Source organism: Guillardia theta (genome assembly GCF_000315625.1).
Source record: "Guillardia theta CCMP2712 unplaced genomic scaffold GUITHscaffold_99, whole genome shotgun sequence".
Lineage (NCBI taxonomy): Eukaryota > Cryptophyceae > Pyrenomonadales > Geminigeraceae > Guillardia > Guillardia theta.
This window is the reverse complement of record NW_005434575.1, coordinates 174622-192978: the sequence shown is the minus strand read 5'-3', so window position 1 is coordinate 192978 and position 18357 is coordinate 174622. Positions and strand designations below refer to the sequence as shown.

General features: G+C 51.9%; 5 protein-coding genes across 5 annotated transcripts; 2 read left to right on the top strand and 3 right to left on the bottom strand.

Annotated features, from left to right (window-relative positions):
- Positions 1–3983: 3983 nt before the first annotated feature.
- On the top strand, positions 3984–8628 carry GUITHDRAFT_116723 (hypothetical protein; the record flags this gene model as incomplete). Its single annotated transcript, XM_005824069.1, has 2 exons — positions 3984–8019; positions 8066–8628. The coding sequence occupies 2 exons, from the start codon at positions 3984–3986 to the stop codon at positions 8626–8628; spliced, it is 4599 nt and encodes a 1532-aa protein (XP_005824126.1).
- A 1501-nt stretch (positions 8629–10129) lies between these two features.
- Positions 10130–10822, bottom strand: GUITHDRAFT_145245 (hypothetical protein; the record flags this gene model as incomplete). Its single annotated transcript, XM_005824068.1, has 1 exon — positions 10130–10822. One exon carries the CDS (start codon positions 10820–10822, stop codon positions 10130–10132), a length of 693 nt encoding a protein of 230 aa, XP_005824125.1.
- An 826-nt stretch (positions 10823–11648) lies between these two features.
- Positions 11649–12980, top strand: GUITHDRAFT_116721 (hypothetical protein; the record flags this gene model as incomplete). The annotated part of the gene is made up of 6 exons (XM_005824067.1): positions 11649–11798; positions 11849–12018; positions 12077–12161; positions 12224–12397; positions 12455–12795; positions 12842–12980. The coding sequence occupies 6 exons, from the start codon at positions 11649–11651 to the stop codon at positions 12978–12980; spliced, it is 1059 nt and encodes a 352-aa protein (XP_005824124.1).
- Positions 12981–13024: 44 nt separating this feature from the next.
- On the bottom strand, positions 13025–13664 carry VPS25 (vacuolar protein sorting 25; the record flags this gene model as incomplete). The annotated part of the gene is made up of 2 exons (XM_005824066.1): positions 13025–13149; positions 13244–13664. 2 exons carry the CDS (start codon positions 13662–13664, stop codon positions 13025–13027), a joined length of 546 nt encoding a protein of 181 aa, XP_005824123.1.
- Positions 13665–15854: 2190 nt separating this feature from the next.
- GUITHDRAFT_155049 (hypothetical protein) lies at positions 15855–16320 on the bottom strand. Its single transcript, XM_005824065.1, has 3 exons — positions 16215–16320; positions 16107–16160; positions 15855–16060 (listed from the first exon to the last, which is right to left on the bottom strand). The coding sequence occupies exons 1-3, from the start codon at positions 16266–16268 to the stop codon at positions 16010–16012; spliced, it is 159 nt and encodes a 52-aa protein (XP_005824122.1). The 5' UTR covers positions 16269–16320; the 3' UTR covers positions 15855–16009.
- Between the last annotated feature and the right edge of the window lie 2037 nt (positions 16321–18357).

The following is an 18357-nucleotide window of genomic DNA, read 5'->3' as shown; positions in this document are numbered from 1 at the left end:
ATAAGTTATGGATACGAGTGAAGATACGAGTAAAGACCGTGCCGTAGGTTTCAGAACGCGTCGATTCATTGCATGATCCGACCTACGCCATTACGCCTACCCGCTGGTGCCGCATATCCGATGATCTGCTGACGGTCTTGCTTACAAGTCACTCGCTTGGCGGCAGTGAAGCCTCGGAGTCTCTTCGAATATCCAAACCTGACCGGACTCAGCCACGGTGACCAACTTCGACAGTCCAAACTTTTGAAACTTGGATACTGGCAGGGCACCGTCACTGTGACCGTACGGTATCGGACGCAGCCCGGGCCGGCTCCCGGGCCCACTCCGGGGCCGAGTCTCAGTGCCCGGCCGCGGGCAGATCCCCGCCAGTGCTGAGCCTCGGAGTTCGGACGGCCCCCGCGGCCTGGCCGAGAGCGCGGGCCCGGGGCGGTCCGGTGATCGGACCGCACGGTCACTGGGTACTATACTCGTACTCAGTGACTGATTTTTGGGCAGGTGACTTAACTTTGAATGAAGAGAGGGTTTCAGCTGCTTTACCGGCGGGCCTGAGAGGCATGAGGGGTCGGAGGGCGGGCAGGCAGCGAGGGAGCGAGAGCCGAAGCAGAGGAGTCGAAGACGGAGAGAGGGGTAGGGAGGGGAGGGAGCAAGAAGGGGGGAGGAGGCAGGGGGCAATGGCGGGTGTTACAGAAAAGGAGACTACACTAGGGTTAAAGGACCTGTATGGATCAGACATCATCAACCGTAAGTGGATACAAGTAAGACCAGTCAAGTCGGCTCGGAGATCATCGGCCGGTCACTCTGTAGCTCTATCACAAGTACTACCACAAGTACTACCGGAGTGACAACAAGTACTAACTTAACACAAGTACTACCACAAGTACTACCGGAGTGACAACAAGTACTACAACAAGCACTACCACAAGTACTACCGGAGTGACAAGTACTACCGTACCACAAGTACTACACAAGTACTACCACACGCCCGGCTGTCAGAGGCAATCCGCCCTGTCAATTATGCCGGGCACGCTCGGCCGGCCCGTTACTCCGACGGCTGGCTGCCGTCATCTGCAACACGGACCGTGACCGTTGGAACCCGAGCTGGCCGGGACAGAATCGTAGGCGCTCATCACTGGGTCTGAAGAGTCTGCATGATTTACCGTTCAGTAGCCTGCCTGAAGTTACCCGCCCTGCCCTCTTAGTGCTGTGCGCAATTTTTCTGGAAATTGCCACAAGCAAGAAGGTTAGCTAAGAGGAAAGTGAGGAGGTCTTCTCCTCCACCGCTTGACAGGAGGTCAAGATGACCAAGATGTTGGACCCTTCTTCCGGAATTCGTTGACAAACTCTGCGAAAGGAACTGAAAGTTTGCGAATCGTTTACTCAATATGTACAAAGCTGTATCCATTTCTTCCTTCTGTCTCCCTCAGATCACATAGTCCCAAATCTTACTGGTCTGCTTCTTTTTGCCATCATAAATCGCTTACTGTATGTATCTGCCCTTCGCTGTCTGCTCTCTCGCTTGCTGTCGTCTTCTACGTCCTCTGTATCACTCCATTCCAACAAATCTGTATCCTCCTTCTCTATTGGAAGGCCCGGCCCCTCCCAGGCCTCCATCCACGCCTCCCGGCTCCCTTGGTCCAAGCCCACTGTGCTCCAGTCAAGGAAGAGGCATGAGGGGTCGGAGGGCGGGCAGGCAGCGAGGGAGCCAGAGCCGAAGTAGAGGTCGAAGGCGGAGAGAGGGGTAGGGAGGAGAGGGAGGACGGGGGAGGGAGAGTCGTGCAGAGGAGCCATGAGAACGTAGGTGGATGGGCTGGCTCAAGGAAGGGGAAGAAGTTGAGAGGAAGGGCAGGCGAGACCTCAGAGAGATCGAGGCGTGAGAGCGTGGGAGGGAGGGCGATGTAGCAGTCGGCGAGAGGGGGTGAAGAAGAAGCGAAACGAGGGAAGCACTATATTTCGTCCCAAGGGGAAGGTCAAAAAGGGTTTGGGTGGAAACCTCAGCTATTTTACATAGGCCCAGACTCGAGAAAAGTGAGTACTAGAGGACCCTTGATTCAAGGCGTATAAGAAGGTCGAATACGACGTGAGGCGGCCGTCAGCAGGTAACGGTTAGCTATCAAACTACCGTGTGACTAGACTTTTAAAGATATAGACTACGACTTTTTAGCTGTCAGCAATGTTTGACTATCACGAGGACCTCAATGTCCCGATGTCATCATTCAGTGCCTTCAAGGCAACTCCGAGCCTCTGTGAGACTCCGAGCCGGGCCCTCAGGGTCCGGGAGCGGCGAGGTTATGAGAGACGTAAGGCTCGCATTATGACTCCGTTGCTTCTTTTTACTCAGAGTTAAGTTGCTCATTGCTAGATATGCGGAGCCACCCGGCCGGCCGGATCGGACCGTCGGACCGCTCTGTCAGACGGTCTTGAAGGAAAAAAAAGAAACTTGAAGGAGTCACGTGGCCCAAGCGCTGGCAACGGTGACTCCGAAACCGTCGCGTCTATTCGGATGGGCCCGCTGTGTGATCCGGCCGGGACGGTAGTACCGAGGCTCGGTCCCCCACCCAGGCTTGGAGGGGTCCGGATCAAGCGAAGTTTTACCCACTGCGGAGATTGTTGCGGTTTCTGCCTCCACTTGCTCTGCCCGGCCTCCTGGGGCAAGTTATTCTCGGTTCCTCTCCGCCGAAGTAGAGGTCGAAGGCGGCCTCGGAGAGAGGGGTAGGCACTCCGACCGGGGGACTCCGGGGGTGACGGGGAAGGGCCCGCGCCGGGAAAGTCCTGCACTCGGAGGAGCCATCACGCCTAGGTGGATGGGCTGGCTCAAGGAAGGGGAAGAAGTTGAGAGGAAGGGCCGGGCAGGCGAGCTCACGTCGTCTAGCAGCGAGGTAGCCAATGACTTTACTGCCAGCATGCCGCTGAGGTGCACAACTCGAAACGGTTAGCTATCATGGCAAACTACCGTGTGACTAGACTTTTAAAGATATAGACTACGACTTTTTAGCTGTCAGCAATGTTTGACTATCACGAGGACCTCAATGTCCCGATGTCGAACGGTCATCATTCAGTGCCTTCAAGGCAACTCCGAGCCTCTGTGAGACTCCGAGCCGGGCCCTCAGGGTCCGGGAGCGGCGAGGTTATTCGTAAGGCTCGCATTATGACTCCGTTGCTTCTTTTTACTCAGAGTTAAGTTGCTCATTGCTAGATATGCGGAGCCACCCGGCCGGCCGGATCGGACCGTCGGACCGCCGCTGTGTCAGACGGTCTTGAAGGAAAAAAAAGAAACTTGAAGGAGTCACGTGGCCCAAGCGCTGGCAACGGTGACTCCGAAACCGTCGCGTCTATTCGGATGGGCCCGCTGTGTGATCCGGCCGGGACGGTACTACGGTAGTACCGAGCCGGGCTCCGACGGGTCCCCCACCCAGGCTTGCCAGGGGTCCGGATCAAGCGAAGTTTTACCCACTGCGGAGATTGTTGCGGTTTCTGCCTCCACTTGCTCTGCCTCCTGGGGCAAGTTATTCTCGGTTCCTCTCCGCCGAAGTAGAGGTCGAAGGCGGCCTCGGAGAGAGGGGTACGGTAGGCACTCCGACCGGGGGACTCCCGGCGGCGGGGAGTGACCGTACGGGGAAGGGCCCGCGGAAAGTCCTGCACTCGGAGGAGCCATCACGCCTAGGTGGATGGGCTGGCTCAAGGAAGGGGAAGAAGTTGAGAGGGAGGGCAGGCGAGCTCACGTCGTCTAGCAGCGAGGTAGCCAATGACTTTACTGCCAGTATGCCACAAGGTCCGACAGATATAAAGGGTAAACTAACAAGTCCGCCTCAACATAAAACTAGAAAAGTAAAAAGGCAGCGAAAAAACTGCTCTAAGGTTTTAATCGAAGTGATCTTATTGATGAGTGATATCCTGGAATGCGATGGAGTGATGGGATAGAGTATGAGTGGGGAGGGAGGAGGAGGATGTGAAGGGGCTGTAGTCTTCCTCGTGCTGGCAGACCGATGAAGGCTCTATCCTCTCTCGTCCTCTTGGCCCTCCTCATCTCTTCCTTCTTGTCTTGTTGCTCCTGCGCTGATGATGCGGATGTGGAATGCAGCGGAGATGTCAACTTGTTCCACAAGCCTGACAACGTCCCCTGGCTGCATTTCTCAATAGAGCACGGAGCAACCGAGGAGATGTTGCTGGGACATGTTTCTGTCTGCCTCTCAGATTCGTTTATAGGATGTGATAGCCATGTCACCTCCAAACAGAAGCTGAGCGAGGTGTGCTGGTACATCCCCGACAAGAATTCTTCTCGATGTTCTTTCAGCCTCGAGTATCCATTACCCAGCGAGAATCTTTCTTCGACCTTCCTCTGGATGGTATCAGACTGCAGCAGTCAAAGGTTCAGCTCTTGCACGCTTCGATACTGCGGAAAGGTCACGAGGCTCCCGGGGTCTGCCGGCCAACGGGCTCTAAAAGTCTTGTCACGGATCGAAGACCTCTCGCCGTCTCAGACGTGCCCTCAGGCCATGGTCTCCCCACTCTTGTACAGAGGTCTAGGTCAGGTGGACCAGCTCGAGGATCCTTGTCTGGTCACGGACGGACTCTCTCCTCCACTCTACTACCTTTTTCACAAGATGGCTGCCTTCAAGTCGCCGGATCAGGGTAGCATCGGTGTGATCATCAGCAGGGACCTGGTCAGTTGGTCAATGCATAAGATTGTTCTGTCGGAAGCTCATCAGATGTCCGACCCTCACATTTTCAGGAGTGAAGATAGTTGGTACATGCTGGTATCTTCTCCCACTCTAAAGTCCATCAAGTTGTATGCCGCCCAAAACTTTCCGTTTGGTTGGAGGAAAAGTGGAACCTTACTGCAGGGATCGTTGTTCCGAAATCCAAACATCTTCAAGTCCAATGGCAACTGGTTCCTCACTGTTTTATCATGTATCAATGAGAGTGGAGTTTGTTCCTCAAAGTTGTATCATTCGAACAATCCCTTTGGTCCTTACAAAGCGCTCACCAAATCTTTCAGCACAGTCTCGTCATCTAATGCGTGGATGTTGGATCTAGATTTCAAACTTCAAGGCAGCATACTTTACATTCAAAGCAACAGCTCGATGCATGGCAGCAAGGAGCTCATTGTTTCTGTCATAGACAATCTCTCGATCGATAGCTTCTCCATCAGTTATCATGGAGGATTTGCAGATTACTTGAAGATGGAATGTGATCTTGCTAGCATACATCAGAGGCTTGCTTGCAATCTCCTTCAATTATTTGACAACGAACCTATTGTTTTACACTTGTCCATGTTGAGACAGGCGGATTTGAAGGTCAGCATTGTTCTTGGGACTGACCAAGTTGCACCGGAAGTCAGGCCGGATTCATCTTTATTCGAGCATATGAGTTGTTTCCAACACAAGGAGGATTGGTGCCGTAATAACAGCAAGAACTACGATTGCCAGTATCGTCGACCAGACAATCAATATGACGGTGCTGACTTCTCGAAATTGGATCCTCTTTGGCTCAGCTGGAGAGGAGGACCGCCAGGTCAAGTGCCGACAGTCTCGTTGCCATGGCGTTACTGGGCAGATCGAACCTACAAGATGCTCGACTTTATACCCGTGGCAGGAGACGAGCTGCTGTTCGAGAACGCTTGTGGAGTGGGAACCACGCTGGAGATTGTTGCTCTGTGGTTTCCGGGCCTGAAGTTGGCAGGTTCTGACATCCAGCATCCTTGCATCGACGTGATCCAACGGCTCATGCCGCAAGGTCATTTCTGCGCGAGCGATTGCTCCAAGTTGGGTTGGATCCCGTCGGAATCCTTCGACATCGTACTGTGCCTTGCAGTGATCGCGCACTTGGACGATAGAGAGCGAGAAGTCACTATCCATGAGAACATCCGGATAGCAAAGCCGGGAGGCTGGATTATCATCGAAGATAGGACAGGCATGAGCCACAGGTATTGGAAAGAATGGCTGTTCCTCCCCTTCATCGATGAAGTCTTCATCCATGACTTCTACGACGGCGGGTACATTGTGATCATGAGGAAGAAATCTAGTGAATCCTTCCTACTTCTTGAGGCAGCGGAGGACGACAGCCAACAAGAGGACGAGAGACTTTCGGCTCCAACAGCCTCCAACCCTGTTCATCTGAATATGATCTGGTCCATTGGGATCGGGCTGGGTGACTCCATGCAAGACGCCATCGCCAGCGCCTCCCACGCCCCCCCCATCCTCACCTCAGGCGACGTCAAGGACGTGCGGGGCTTGTACCTGGCGGATCCGTTCCTGGTGAAGGGGGACGGGAGGGAGTGGTACCTGTTCATGGAGGTGCTCAACAACGACTGCCAGCGAGGCGAGATCGGGCTGGCGGTGAGCCGGGACGGGCTGTGCAGCTTCGAGTACGAGGGGGTGGTGCTGAGAGAGAGCTGGCACCTGAGCTGGCCTTTCGTGATCGAGGCGGAGGGGGCAGGGGGGAGGCGGCGGCTGATGATCACGTGCGCGACCAACGGGCCGACGAAGCCGGTGCTATGGCTGTACGAGTCGTCGACGGAGGAGTGGCCGCGGGGCTGGAGGAGGAAGCAAGCGCTGCTACGGGACGAGCAGGTGCGGGGGTACGCGCTTGACCCGGTGCTGTACTACTCGGAGGAGGAGAGGGCGTGGTTCTTGTTCTTCCTGGACTCGGGGGTGAACTGCGAGCGTGTGATGTACGCGGAGGCGGTAGACGGGGAGTACCGGGAGCATCCCAAGTCATGCCGGGGGAGCTACAGGATGGCGGGGCGGATGTGGAAGGAGGCGGGGGGAGGCGGGCTGAGGGCCTTCCATCAGACGCACGCGGGGGAGGGGGGGGAGTCGTACGTCACGAGCAGAGCGATGAAGCGACTGACGCGGGAGGAGCTGGAGTGGGAGGAGACGGGGGAGGGGCATGCGGGGCCGGTGAAGGGGTCGGGGTGGTACGAGGGGGGGATGCACACGCTATCGATACATGAGGTAGGGGGAGAGGGAGGGGAGGAGGGGTGCTTGAGAGGGGCGAGGTACGTTGCGGTGGTGGATGGCCGGTTCGAGGACTCGTCGCACAAGATGTGGTGGTGCCTGGAGCAGGAAGAAACGAATTTTGCATCCTGCTATAACAGGGTTCTGAACAAGACAGATCGAACTAGCATGTCGCGGATGGAGACTTACGATCAGCTTGAAAGTTGCGACTTCTCGGCAGATTTCCGCTATCGGGAGGGAGACATTGCCGTGTTTCCTTTTGATATTCGAATCACCTCGCGGTGCCCAGCTGTGACTTGTGTCAACATGCTCATCTCGGTCGGCTCCTTGTTGCATGACATGGAAAAAATCTCCATCTCCACGCCTGAAACTGATGTTTCCTTCGCAGCAGAGGCGATGCTTGAACGAGGCTGCTACTTCTCGAGCTTGCAACTGACTACCTGCGACTCGTCGGCTCAGGATAGCACGATACTCTTCTCCTCCGGCATGGCTCGGGAGCTGCGCGTTGACACTGACAGCTCTGCTATGGCCAACTGCCGCAAGGCTGGGTCCAACATCTGCAGCGATCGCCTCCAACTGCCATACTTCGATGCCGCATGGCCTCCTGATGGCAGTCCAGGAGCTGCTTCAGAAGAGGAAGACCTAATAGAGATCGCGCTGAGGGTACATCAGAGGCTCTGGAATTTTCCGGCCCAGGAGCAGTTCTTGCTGGTGGCCTTCGGTAACAGAGAGTACGTTCCTTTCTTTCAGTCCTGGCTGTGCAATACCGCCAAGATGGATGGGGTACACTCCAGAACCTTGATCATCGCCTCCGACGACGATGCTTACCAGCAGCTCAGGCGATCGTCTCACAACGCCACTATCGTGAGGAGCGTCCTCAAAGTGGATGGGGAGGAGCTGCCCTCCGCCTTCGAGTTTCAGTCTCTCGGCTTCTTCCTCCTCACCCAGCACAGGAATCGGCTGATGGAGCGGCTCATCGTCGCAGGGATCGACATGCTGCTGTTCGAGGCCGACGCGATCTGGTTGCGGAACCCGCTCTATGACGTGAACCTGATGTACTCCGGTGAGGGACTGAGACGGGTCGACTTGTAACTGACGATGGGCTGCAGATGCTGACGTCATTGGTTTCTGGAACACAGGAAAGATCGGGTTCGGATGGACTTTGCTGCGGGCGACTCGGGCGACTGTGAAGTTGTGGAAGGAGATGGACAGAAGATACGACGAGATCATTCAGACGCAGCAAGACGGTCGTCTTGACAAGTACCTGGGCCCAGTAGCGAACGAGATGGACCTGCTGAACCATGTGCTGGGGGAGATGAGGGCGACTGATGAGATCCGTCTCTTCACGCTCGAGGAGTGCGATTACGTGAGTGGGATATGGTACGACGGAGGGATAGGGGGGGATGGAGCAGAGCTCCGGGAGAAATGCCACGAGTGCGGGAGAGTGCCGTATGTGGTGAACAACAACTTCATCGTGGGCATTAGAGGGAAGATGAACAGAGCCAAGAGATGGCGACACTGGTTTGCTGAAGCGGACGGCAGCTGCTACGAGGACGAGAAGTTGAAAGAGACATGGCGACTTGCGATAGAAAGCTTTCATACACTAGAGCCGCAGGAGGAGCCAGCAAGCGACGAATGCCCGTCCTGTTACATTTACAACATGAAGCAGTAGCAGCAAGAAAGAAGTAGCAGCAAGTGACAGGTTGTAGCAGGAGATGAGGAAGAAAGGATACCAGAGGAAGAGGGGAGGGTTATCAAACGTAACGACAGCAAGAGGTTCTGTCAGAAGCCATGACATGCTATCTTGGAGGAGGCGCCCGAGGAGGCGGCGGAGCCTTGGGCGGGGGAGGAGCACGAGGAGGAGAAGGAGCAGACGATTCCTGTTCCACAAAGGCATTTGCTCTCCTGCCCTGTACACTAGTTGTATGCGAGAAGAATCAGTGCAAGAAACAATGTACAGTCATCTTACCCGCTCCCCTCCTCGCCTTGCCAGTGCTCCCGTCCTTGTTCTCCTCTACTGCCGTCCCCGTAGGTCACTGGGAACCTCCATGGAGTGTTCCATCGATCAAAGTCCTTCTTGTTCAACTCTGGTAACTCAGGGATGGGAAAACCTGACACGTTTTCAGCTCGACGGGCAGGAAGGCGCGTCCTACCGAACTCCCCAGCCCTCTTGTTCGCTGCAGGAAAACCAGCAGGCCAAACAGCTTCTTGAACCTGCCATCAGTAGCTCTCAAAGATACATGACATCATCATGATAATCACCATCAGGATACCATTATCATCATCATAATCATGACCACGATACCCATCACTTTCACTCTAACTACAACCACAACTTTATCAATCGTCATCGTCATCGTCATCGTCATCGTCATCGTCACCTTCTTCATAAATCAATGCCCTAGGAACAGTCGACACCATCACCACCATCACAATCATCATCGAGTCTTCTCTCGCCACAATCAGAAGAATATCCATCAAAAGAACCTCGTACGGTTTCCAGAAAGGAGAGCTTCGCTTCCTAGGGAGATTGTCCAAGATCAGTCCTTCATGCCAGGCTGAACCTGAACAGAAACAAGGTATGATGAGCAGAAGGATTGTACAAACAGTCATCACCGTCAGGAAGAACAGGAGGCATGTCGACGACTGTTTGAGGATGAGCTCTGAGCTGAGACATGATCAATCTCATGCCATGGAGGACAAGACAGGTGCTGTTCCTACATGACTCGTGTAGGTTTCAACCTTCTCCTCCAGCCAGTCAAAATTTTCGATGTCGCCCGTCAGGTGTAGCATGTCGGCAGGTGGGAGACCCATGGCGGCTCGCAACACGCCCACCGTCTCCCAGTTGCTACCTAAGAGCATGAGAGTATGGTGAGAACCTGCTGTTAGATTCTCAGGTCACCTGCTATGACGACTTGATTCCCTTTCAACCGCAACACTCTCCTTGGATCGATGAAATCGTCCTCCTCAGGCGTTCTGTCCGCGTCATATGGCACCACCTGGACATCTGGTATCAAACAACACTCAACCTCCACCATGGTGCATACAAACTCAAGAGCACTGTCCAGTGCTGTCTTGTTGTCTTGATTCTGTTTCCACCTGTCGATTTTTGCTTCCAGTAACATCTCTACGATTCTCGGCCAGCCAAAGATTGCAGCTGTCAAACACGCAGATCAGGCATCAGGGATCCAGCTGCTCTTCTCACCGTAGTGAAGGGCGGTGGAGCCGTGGCTGTCTGTTGCGTTCACGTTTACGCCATGGCCGATCAAAAGCTTCACTGTTTCCTTCCGGCCGTTCATCACTGATCTCATTAGCGCGGTGAGGTGCTTCATGTTGAAATCCACCGCATTGATATCGGCATGCGCAAACTTGACAAGAAAGTCTATCTCGTAGTTGTCCCCAGTCTCACACGCTGCCCATAACATCTTGTTGACGATTCCAGGCCTCCACCACACCTGATATGCCGATTGGTTCAGATACCTAGTTCTGATCTTGAATGCCTGAGGTTGCTCCAAGAATTTCTGACCTTGCTTGGCTTTTTCTTCTGCATGCTTTCTTCGCACGAGCTTCGCTTTATAGTCATCTGACTCGTCATCTGAAGAGTCGTAGTCGTTGGACATGACGGATCGAAGCTCATCGTAGGGATAGAACATCCTCGTACATTTTCGAAAGACCCTCCATTCCTCCTTTCCTCCTCCCCACCTTCCTCCTCGGAGTTGAATGCATCGGAGCGGATACGGATCTTTGTTGGAGTTTGAAGGAACAACAACGAAGGAGAAGATCACAACCAACAAGCTGCGAGGAGATCGAAAACAGCGACCGCGAAATTGTTCAAGTAATTCAATCTTCTTCGCGCAATCCGCCATTCTTTCATCATCCGTTCCAACTTATGATCTTGATTGTCACTTTAACCATCTCCATCATTTCCATCCTATCTTGAACGTGTCGTCGTCATCATCATCGTCATCGTCATCGTCATCGTCATCGTCATCGTCAGACAGTCCTTGCTGCCACTCCTGTTGATCATGCCCGACTAGGATGCGCCTGCTGGAACTGATCCGCCTCAGAATCTTCCTCTCTTATTTCTAGGACAGCAAAATATAGGTTCAAAATTTGAAGGCAATGATAAAAATGCCCAGGGTTCTTCTCTCCCCCTCAACTGAGGCGGGTCGCACATATTTTTAGTTAGGGCCGCCGGCACTTACTAGCCGTTCCGATGGAAGGACCTCAGTCGCTTCAGGCACAAGAGTAGGAGCAACAAGAGCAGGAGGGTAGGAGCAACAAGAGCAGGAGGGTACTACCGGGCCGGGGAGCAACCAGAGCAGGAGGGTAGGAGCAACAAGAGCAGGAGGGTAGGAGCAACAAGAGCAGGAGGGTAGGAGCAACAAGAGCAGCCTGAGGAGGTAGGAGCAACAAGGGCAGGAGAGGAGGAGCAACAAGACGCCTCCTGCTGCTTGCGTATCGTACAAGCTCCTAATCGGATCGGGTGAGGCTAAACTCCATGGCTGAAAGCGTGAGTCGCCAATGATGTGCCTCTCGCCATCATACTTGATGTTCACGGCTGTACAGTGAGAAGACAGGCAATACAAGAAGCGTGAGAGAGACGTTGAAGCCCTTCACGAGGAAGGGAGACTGCTAAGGCTAAGAAGACTGAAGTTTGATTGATCCAACGAATTAGTACCGCAACACAGGATGTCGCATGCGGGGAATGTGATTCCCGAATGGATGGAAACAGCGGAAGATAGGAGAGAAAGGTTAGAACGAGAACTGTTGATCCAGAGGCGGAGAGAAAAGTTGCTCAAGGAGGCGAAGAAGAAGACAGAAACTATGTGTCTTTCCTTGGTGAGTGATTGCTCAGACCATTTGTTTGCTCGTGACTGTTCCCATTGCAGATCAATCAGATCGTTGACGGCGTTGCTCAAAAATGCTACATGAAAGAAATCTTTGTCAGGGACAAGTCGATTGCTGCAGCGGCAGCAGAAGCGGCTGTGCTCCGCAGGTTCCAACATGGGCTGACAGAAAACCAGCATCAAAACGTGCATGGCGGTCCTGTCATGCACAGGTAGCGCCACTGCCACCTCCTCCTGTTACGTTGACCTCTGGCGTTTCCTTCATCCCAGATGGACTCCTGACCAAGTTCCCCGACAAGACGAGCTCGAGGATGTGATCATGAAGCGAAAAGTGCAGGGGACGTGGGTTGAGAAGGTGAGACAGGGAGGACGCGTCCTCTGCCCGGGTGAGAACACTGAGAAGCTCCAACTGATCAGGCTAGAAAGCATGTGAACGTCTCCCTTGGTGGGGGACTGACTGCCATCGTGAAGAACCCGAAGAAGGTGTTCGATGAAGTCCGATATGTCGGCGACGGGCAGGCGAATGGGTATGTTGACCTTCAGAGTGAACGAGGGCCAAGTAGAAAGGATCTGCGAGTAGGTCAGCGAGTGGTAAGACATGTTATGTGATCGCAGCTGGCCTGCTGATGATTTCGGCAACATTGACAGACGTTGGACGAAATATCACTTCAACGTCGCAGGACTTACAAGCTGGGCGACAAGACAGGAGTGGAGCAGCTGAACCAGCAGGGAGTGCCGTTGGACGCAGCAAGAGACGCTTGTAGCGGAGTCATCATCAACACGAGCAAAGATTTCAAGATACAGACAGGATTGAAGTACCTCCCCGGTCAGAAGATCACCAACTACGTCTGCTACCCTGGAGGCGGAAGCTGGATACGATGGGATGCTACCAAGGAAGTCACGTACGAGTGGACTGACAGGATTGTTCCCGTCGCACACCAGCAAGGCAATACTCTTGAAGACATTCAAACTCGCCAGGACTTGATCTTGTAAGCAGCCATGGCTCTGGGAGGAAGGGAACTAACTTGATCTCAGGAACTGTCAATGGGATTCTCTCGATGAGAATGTTGAAAGATTCTGGCCAGATGTACCGCGGATATTCGAAGGGATCAAAGACAAGGAGACTTTGGATCGAAAGGCGACCGAAGTCATGCAGCACAAGATTGAATATTGACCGACCTTGCGGCAAACGATGGTAAATGTGAACAAAAGAATGCATTACGATTCTAAGAATTTGATACCACTTGTTTCTCCACCCTCCGTAGAGAATATTATCACCTTGCCCTGCTGCTCCAGGACTCTGGCAGATTTTTCTAAGATTAGCGGATCGATTCCGTGCAGATCTGAAAGGAAGAAAATCAGAACTGAGCATCCTTGTTACAACATGGGGGGAGATTGGCATAGCAAGCATCAGGATGGGTATGTGGGACTCATCACCTGTCCCGATGGAAATGTCTCCTTCCTGTATCTCGTAAAAGGTCAAGACGGCATTGAGATGCCCCGTGTCTCTCGCCCAGTTGTACATTAAGGTCGCCCACTCAGACGGTTTCTTCCAGTAGATCAGGAGCTTGTTTCCATCCTGGTGATACCATTCCGCGTACCCACCGGAAGCCATGTAGTGAAAGATCTCATTTGCATCGTCTTGCCTGAGCTTCCTCGAGATCTTCTCGTTGCAGAAAAGTGGGCTCGTTGCCAGCGATTCTCGTACGTCGATGACGAAAATCCGGTGATGCCGGCAGTAGTTGAGAATAAGGTCCTTCCACAGTTGAACTCGCGTGCTGTTTGTTTCTCTGTTCGGCTGTTTGGTGAAGAAAGGAGGGAAATTGTAATGAGACGGAAAGCTGAACGCCTTTGACATGATTCTAGCGAAAAGAGTCGAGGGAGGTAGGAGGACGGGCAACGAGCGTTGAGTAGGACGAGGATCAGATCAGACACCTTCTAGCAGCGTCAGGCAGCTCGAGATGGCAATGAAGGGAGGGGCAGAGGCGTGTGGAGGAGCCGCGATGGTGGAGGAGGAGGCGAGGAGGAGGCGAGGCGGTGCCTTGGAGCTGTTCTACCACAGCATAGCACAGGAGGACCCTTGTGCTGCTGTCCTCACTCCGGTGAGGCGGGCTTGTATTCTCGACTCGGCACAACTTTGATCCGATCCCTACCGTTGTTCACATGGCGCGATAGGGAGGTCGGGGACGAGCAACCAGGCGGTTTGGATCGAGAGAGAGAGGAGGCAGTAGGAGAGAAGAGGACGGAGATCAGCACTCGAGGCAGAGGATGAGGCTTGATCCGCGCGCGGCAGAGAACCTCCGTGAGATCTACGACGCGTTCAAAGACAAGGAGGCAAGTTGCTTGTTGGGTCTGCCGTTGGTCTCAGTTGGGTTTGATGGGCTAGGCTGCAATTGAGGATCAACTTTGCCGGCTGAAGAACAGACATGTCTCGAAGCCAACAAAAGGACATGGTGAAATCTCAGTCTCCGACACAAGCAAGATCAGTCCTGATGAGTCGGACCTGAGGTGCGTGCTTGCCCCAGAACTTGGAACACTGATGAGTCTCTGCCCCAAGAGAAACATGAACTGACAAGGCTGAAATTTGCGACATGACAGGAGGCATGATATGGAGAGAATAAGACATGAGATCGAACAACTCAGAAGAGTAGCGGCTTACGATCATCAAGTAATCTGACTGTTGCATGGTTTTGCTCTTTCGTTAACATTCAGTTTGTGCATTTACCTTGTCAAGAAGCCGAGCGATTCTAACACTAGCGAGAACAAATATTCTCCGATGCTCGAAAAGTCTCATTCTTATGTTGCCGGAGCAAGATCTGTTCCTGCAGTTGAAAAATCTCAAACAAGCCCTGCTGCCATGACAAAAAGCTCCCCACACTTGTATGAACGAGAAATTCAGGAATCTATCGTTCCCAGGCAACAAAGCTACACTTCACCCATTGTAAACACGTCCAAATTTGCACATATGGAGAGGGCTCCAACAGGTAGACCTTGACATCTTTCACCTTGTTGAAATCTAACCCAAGCAGAAACCATAGATGTATCATGCTTGCGGGGAGTAGAAACGAGAGCGCAGACAGAGTCACCTTCCGCATTGTCTGCAAAAGTTTTGAGCTTGCAAAATATTCTCGACCTTGAAAAGATTGAGCATCTTAACACGCGTACCGAGTTGAAGAGCATGACGGAGAAGTATTTCTCCGAGCAATCGAAGGTGTCATTACTCCAGGAAGAGAATCTGATACTCAGCAGGTATGCCAAATTCTCTCTTGACTTTATACTCATACCAATGCTGTAGGAAAGTCAAGGAGCATGAATATGGAATGATTCAGCAAAGTGCAGAAAATTCAAGCCTCAAAGTACAGGTTTGATGGTACACTCTTTGCAGGGTTGCATTTTGAACTTTTAGTTGTTAGCTACAGAACTTGGAATCCAAGTTGCATATTGCAGAACAGAAGATTTCCCATCAAAACAGAAAGCAGGTATGTTGCTGTAAACCGAAGTGCACTGTGACACAAAACACGACCTGTCCTGACACAAACTTTCCGAAATGAAAGCACGAGATGAGACTGGAAAACATCAAACTTCAACATTCGCTTTCTTTTCAGGATCAGGTTAATACTTTGGTAAGAAGATAATATCAATACTGAGTTTGTTCATTCTAGAAGTCTCAAACGAGTTTCCCTGCATCGAGAAGTCCAAACAGGACAACGCTCTCAGCTGACTACGGCAAGATCTGTTCTACACTGAAGTAGAAAGCTGACATTTTCCCAGCCACTGGATCGCAATCATTTTCAAATTCCTTCTTGGACTATTCTGATACATGTGGATGAAACTTTGCCTCTGCTGTCACTCCCTGCAGAACACTCACGATGCTAATCAACAGATGCTGGTGACCCAGAGATCGAAATTCATTTGAAGCAAGTTTGTGCAAGGTTGCTCCTCATTTTTGTTCGAGAATTTGATTGCCTTCTGACGTGTTAACAGATATGATAGGCTATTCAGCTTGTTGAACTGATATAATTTTTTGAAGGATTAAATTCCATTGATGTACATGACCCGAACCTTTATTTTAAGCTTATGGATGATGTTGCGTGAATACCTACAAAAGGCAACGCCATCCATAAAAAAGTATAGATACACCTAGAGCAGAAAGGTACCAAAACCAACCACATGGAAGAGCGCATACGGCCAATGCCGTGGCGTTCAAGCCGTGTACCTCCAATTGTTAGCCTCAGTGGCAATCTGCTTGCATTCCTATATCTTCAATTCAGAACAATTCGATTATTGTTTTTCAATCAACCTCTTCCGTCTTTGCATCAGAGCAGAACCATGCCCCAACATCAAGGCCAGCACCCTGTTTGACAACAGTGATCAATCTTTGCCAGTTCGGCTCAACGCATGTACTCACTCTTACAGTGACGTCTGGAGGAGACTTTTCGATGAAGAACTGAGCAGCCAGCATCTCGCCATTCTCATTGCTCAGAAGTTCGACAGTCTGTCTGATAGTATGGAACTGCCATGCCCATAAGCCCACACAAACACCATCGCATCTCTGCATTACCATCGCTCCTTTTAGAGCGAAGATGGTGATCACCCCTCGAATATCCTCAATTACCACCTACCCCTTGAAGGCTCCATCAAATTTCAGTTCACTGGCCCGGCCGGGCCTCACGGGCCCCGGCTGACTGGTTTCAGTGGACTATTTACTGGACTTATTGTTCGTATTTACTGGACAATTAGTTCACTAAAGAGGGTGGAGAGGGTGTAAAGAATAAAATGTTTTATGAAAAACAAGTATTCTATTAAATTTAAAATGATTGATTAAAACTTGAAATATACAGATTCATAAATTTTTAACTTTCGCGTTTATTCGAAAATGTTTTTAAAACCATTTTAAGAATCACTCAATCTAACCTACGCCTGTTTCCTCCCCTGAAGCCCTACCCCAATTCGCCCCACCCACCTCGAAAATGGTGTACCCCTTGAAAATACTACCCATGTGGGCTAGTACCCCTTTGAAAAATATCTATTTGAAGATCACCCGTGAAATACAGATCGCAAAGATGGGGTGTTGTATATCATTGGAGTACCCTACCCTCTACTCATTATCACCCTGAATCCCAGGAGTACCACTACCCCTTATTTTGTCTTATACCTCTTGCATGCCTCCTTTGATCCCATCTTGCCGGCACAACTTCAATCCTCGTCCCTCCGGTGCCTTCACACCAGTCTTGAGTTGCTCCTCTCGACGAGCCCTGCTCTCTGTCCGATTTCGTATCCCTCCCCAAGACTTCTTCCTCATCGGTGCAAGGCTCTGTCTTGAGCCGTGCATAGCAAGAGCCCTCGCTACCCGCAGGATTCGATTGGCGGGAATCTGTATCTGAGCGATGATGTCGTCATGGATCTTTCTCACATCTCCGCTTGCGGTGTTTGCGACGTATCTTTACCTCAGAACGAAAAGAAGCCAAAAGCCCGTTGTTCTTGCTCCTGAAGACGAGAAGGTTGCTTCGGAAAGCAGAATCAGCAACCAAAGGATTCGAGCCATGGTCTTGAACTTCTGCTTGCTGCCAGGCGGCCTATCATTCTCCGGGGGCTGGCTATTTGATGGAAAGGATAAGAAGCGCGAACGAATCAACATGCTTCTGGACATGCTGCATTCATATGACGTGCTGCTGATCAACGAGCTGTGGGGATGCTGGTGGTCTTCGCACCATACATACTTCTACGAAGAAGCAAGGAAGAAAGGGTTCTACGTCTGTTTCACACCGGTAGTTCTCGCAGACGACTTCTCCTCCTGTGCTGATCCTCTATGAACAGGTTGGGATGTTGATGGATACTGGTAACGTCATCTTGAGTCGGTACATCATTCATGTTGGCGAAGGCAGATGAGCTGACGTTGGTTCGTAGGTTCCCGATCAAGGATGCAAAATCCATCGTCTTCCAGAACTGCTCTGGTTGGCAGAGTCTTGTACCCAATGGTGTTCTCAGTGCAGAAGTTTCGGTGAATTCCAACTCGAAGCTTCATCTCCTTTCGACGTGAGTACAACCAACAGTATTTCTTTTTGTCGCTAACAGGAAAGATTCAGGCACATGCAATGTACTTCGGCTCCTACTACTTCCATGCTTGAGAAATCTACTGAAAAAGGAGATCAACACGACATGGGAAGCGAAGTTGTTCGATTTCTTGCAGCCACAGACGACGGCATAGAGGGGGCTACCAGAATCCGCCATGGGCAGATCGTCGAAGTGAAGAACTTTCTGGACTCAGTGGTACGAAGCATGCGGGAGCACCTTGCTTATGTGCTGATCCTAATGTAGGTGAAGGATGGCGAGCACTACATTCTCGGAGGAGATTTCAACATCGAAGGCGGATCCGACGAATATAACGATGCCGTGAAGCTCATCGGGCGAGAGAGCGTCTGTGCGCCTGAATTCCGTGGCACTTATTCGACCCACTCCTTCCTGACCCCCCCTGGATGGCGTGACGTGGAGTACAATGTCAATCTTGATCATGTCTTCACGGACTTGCAAGTCGACGAGTACAAGGTGAC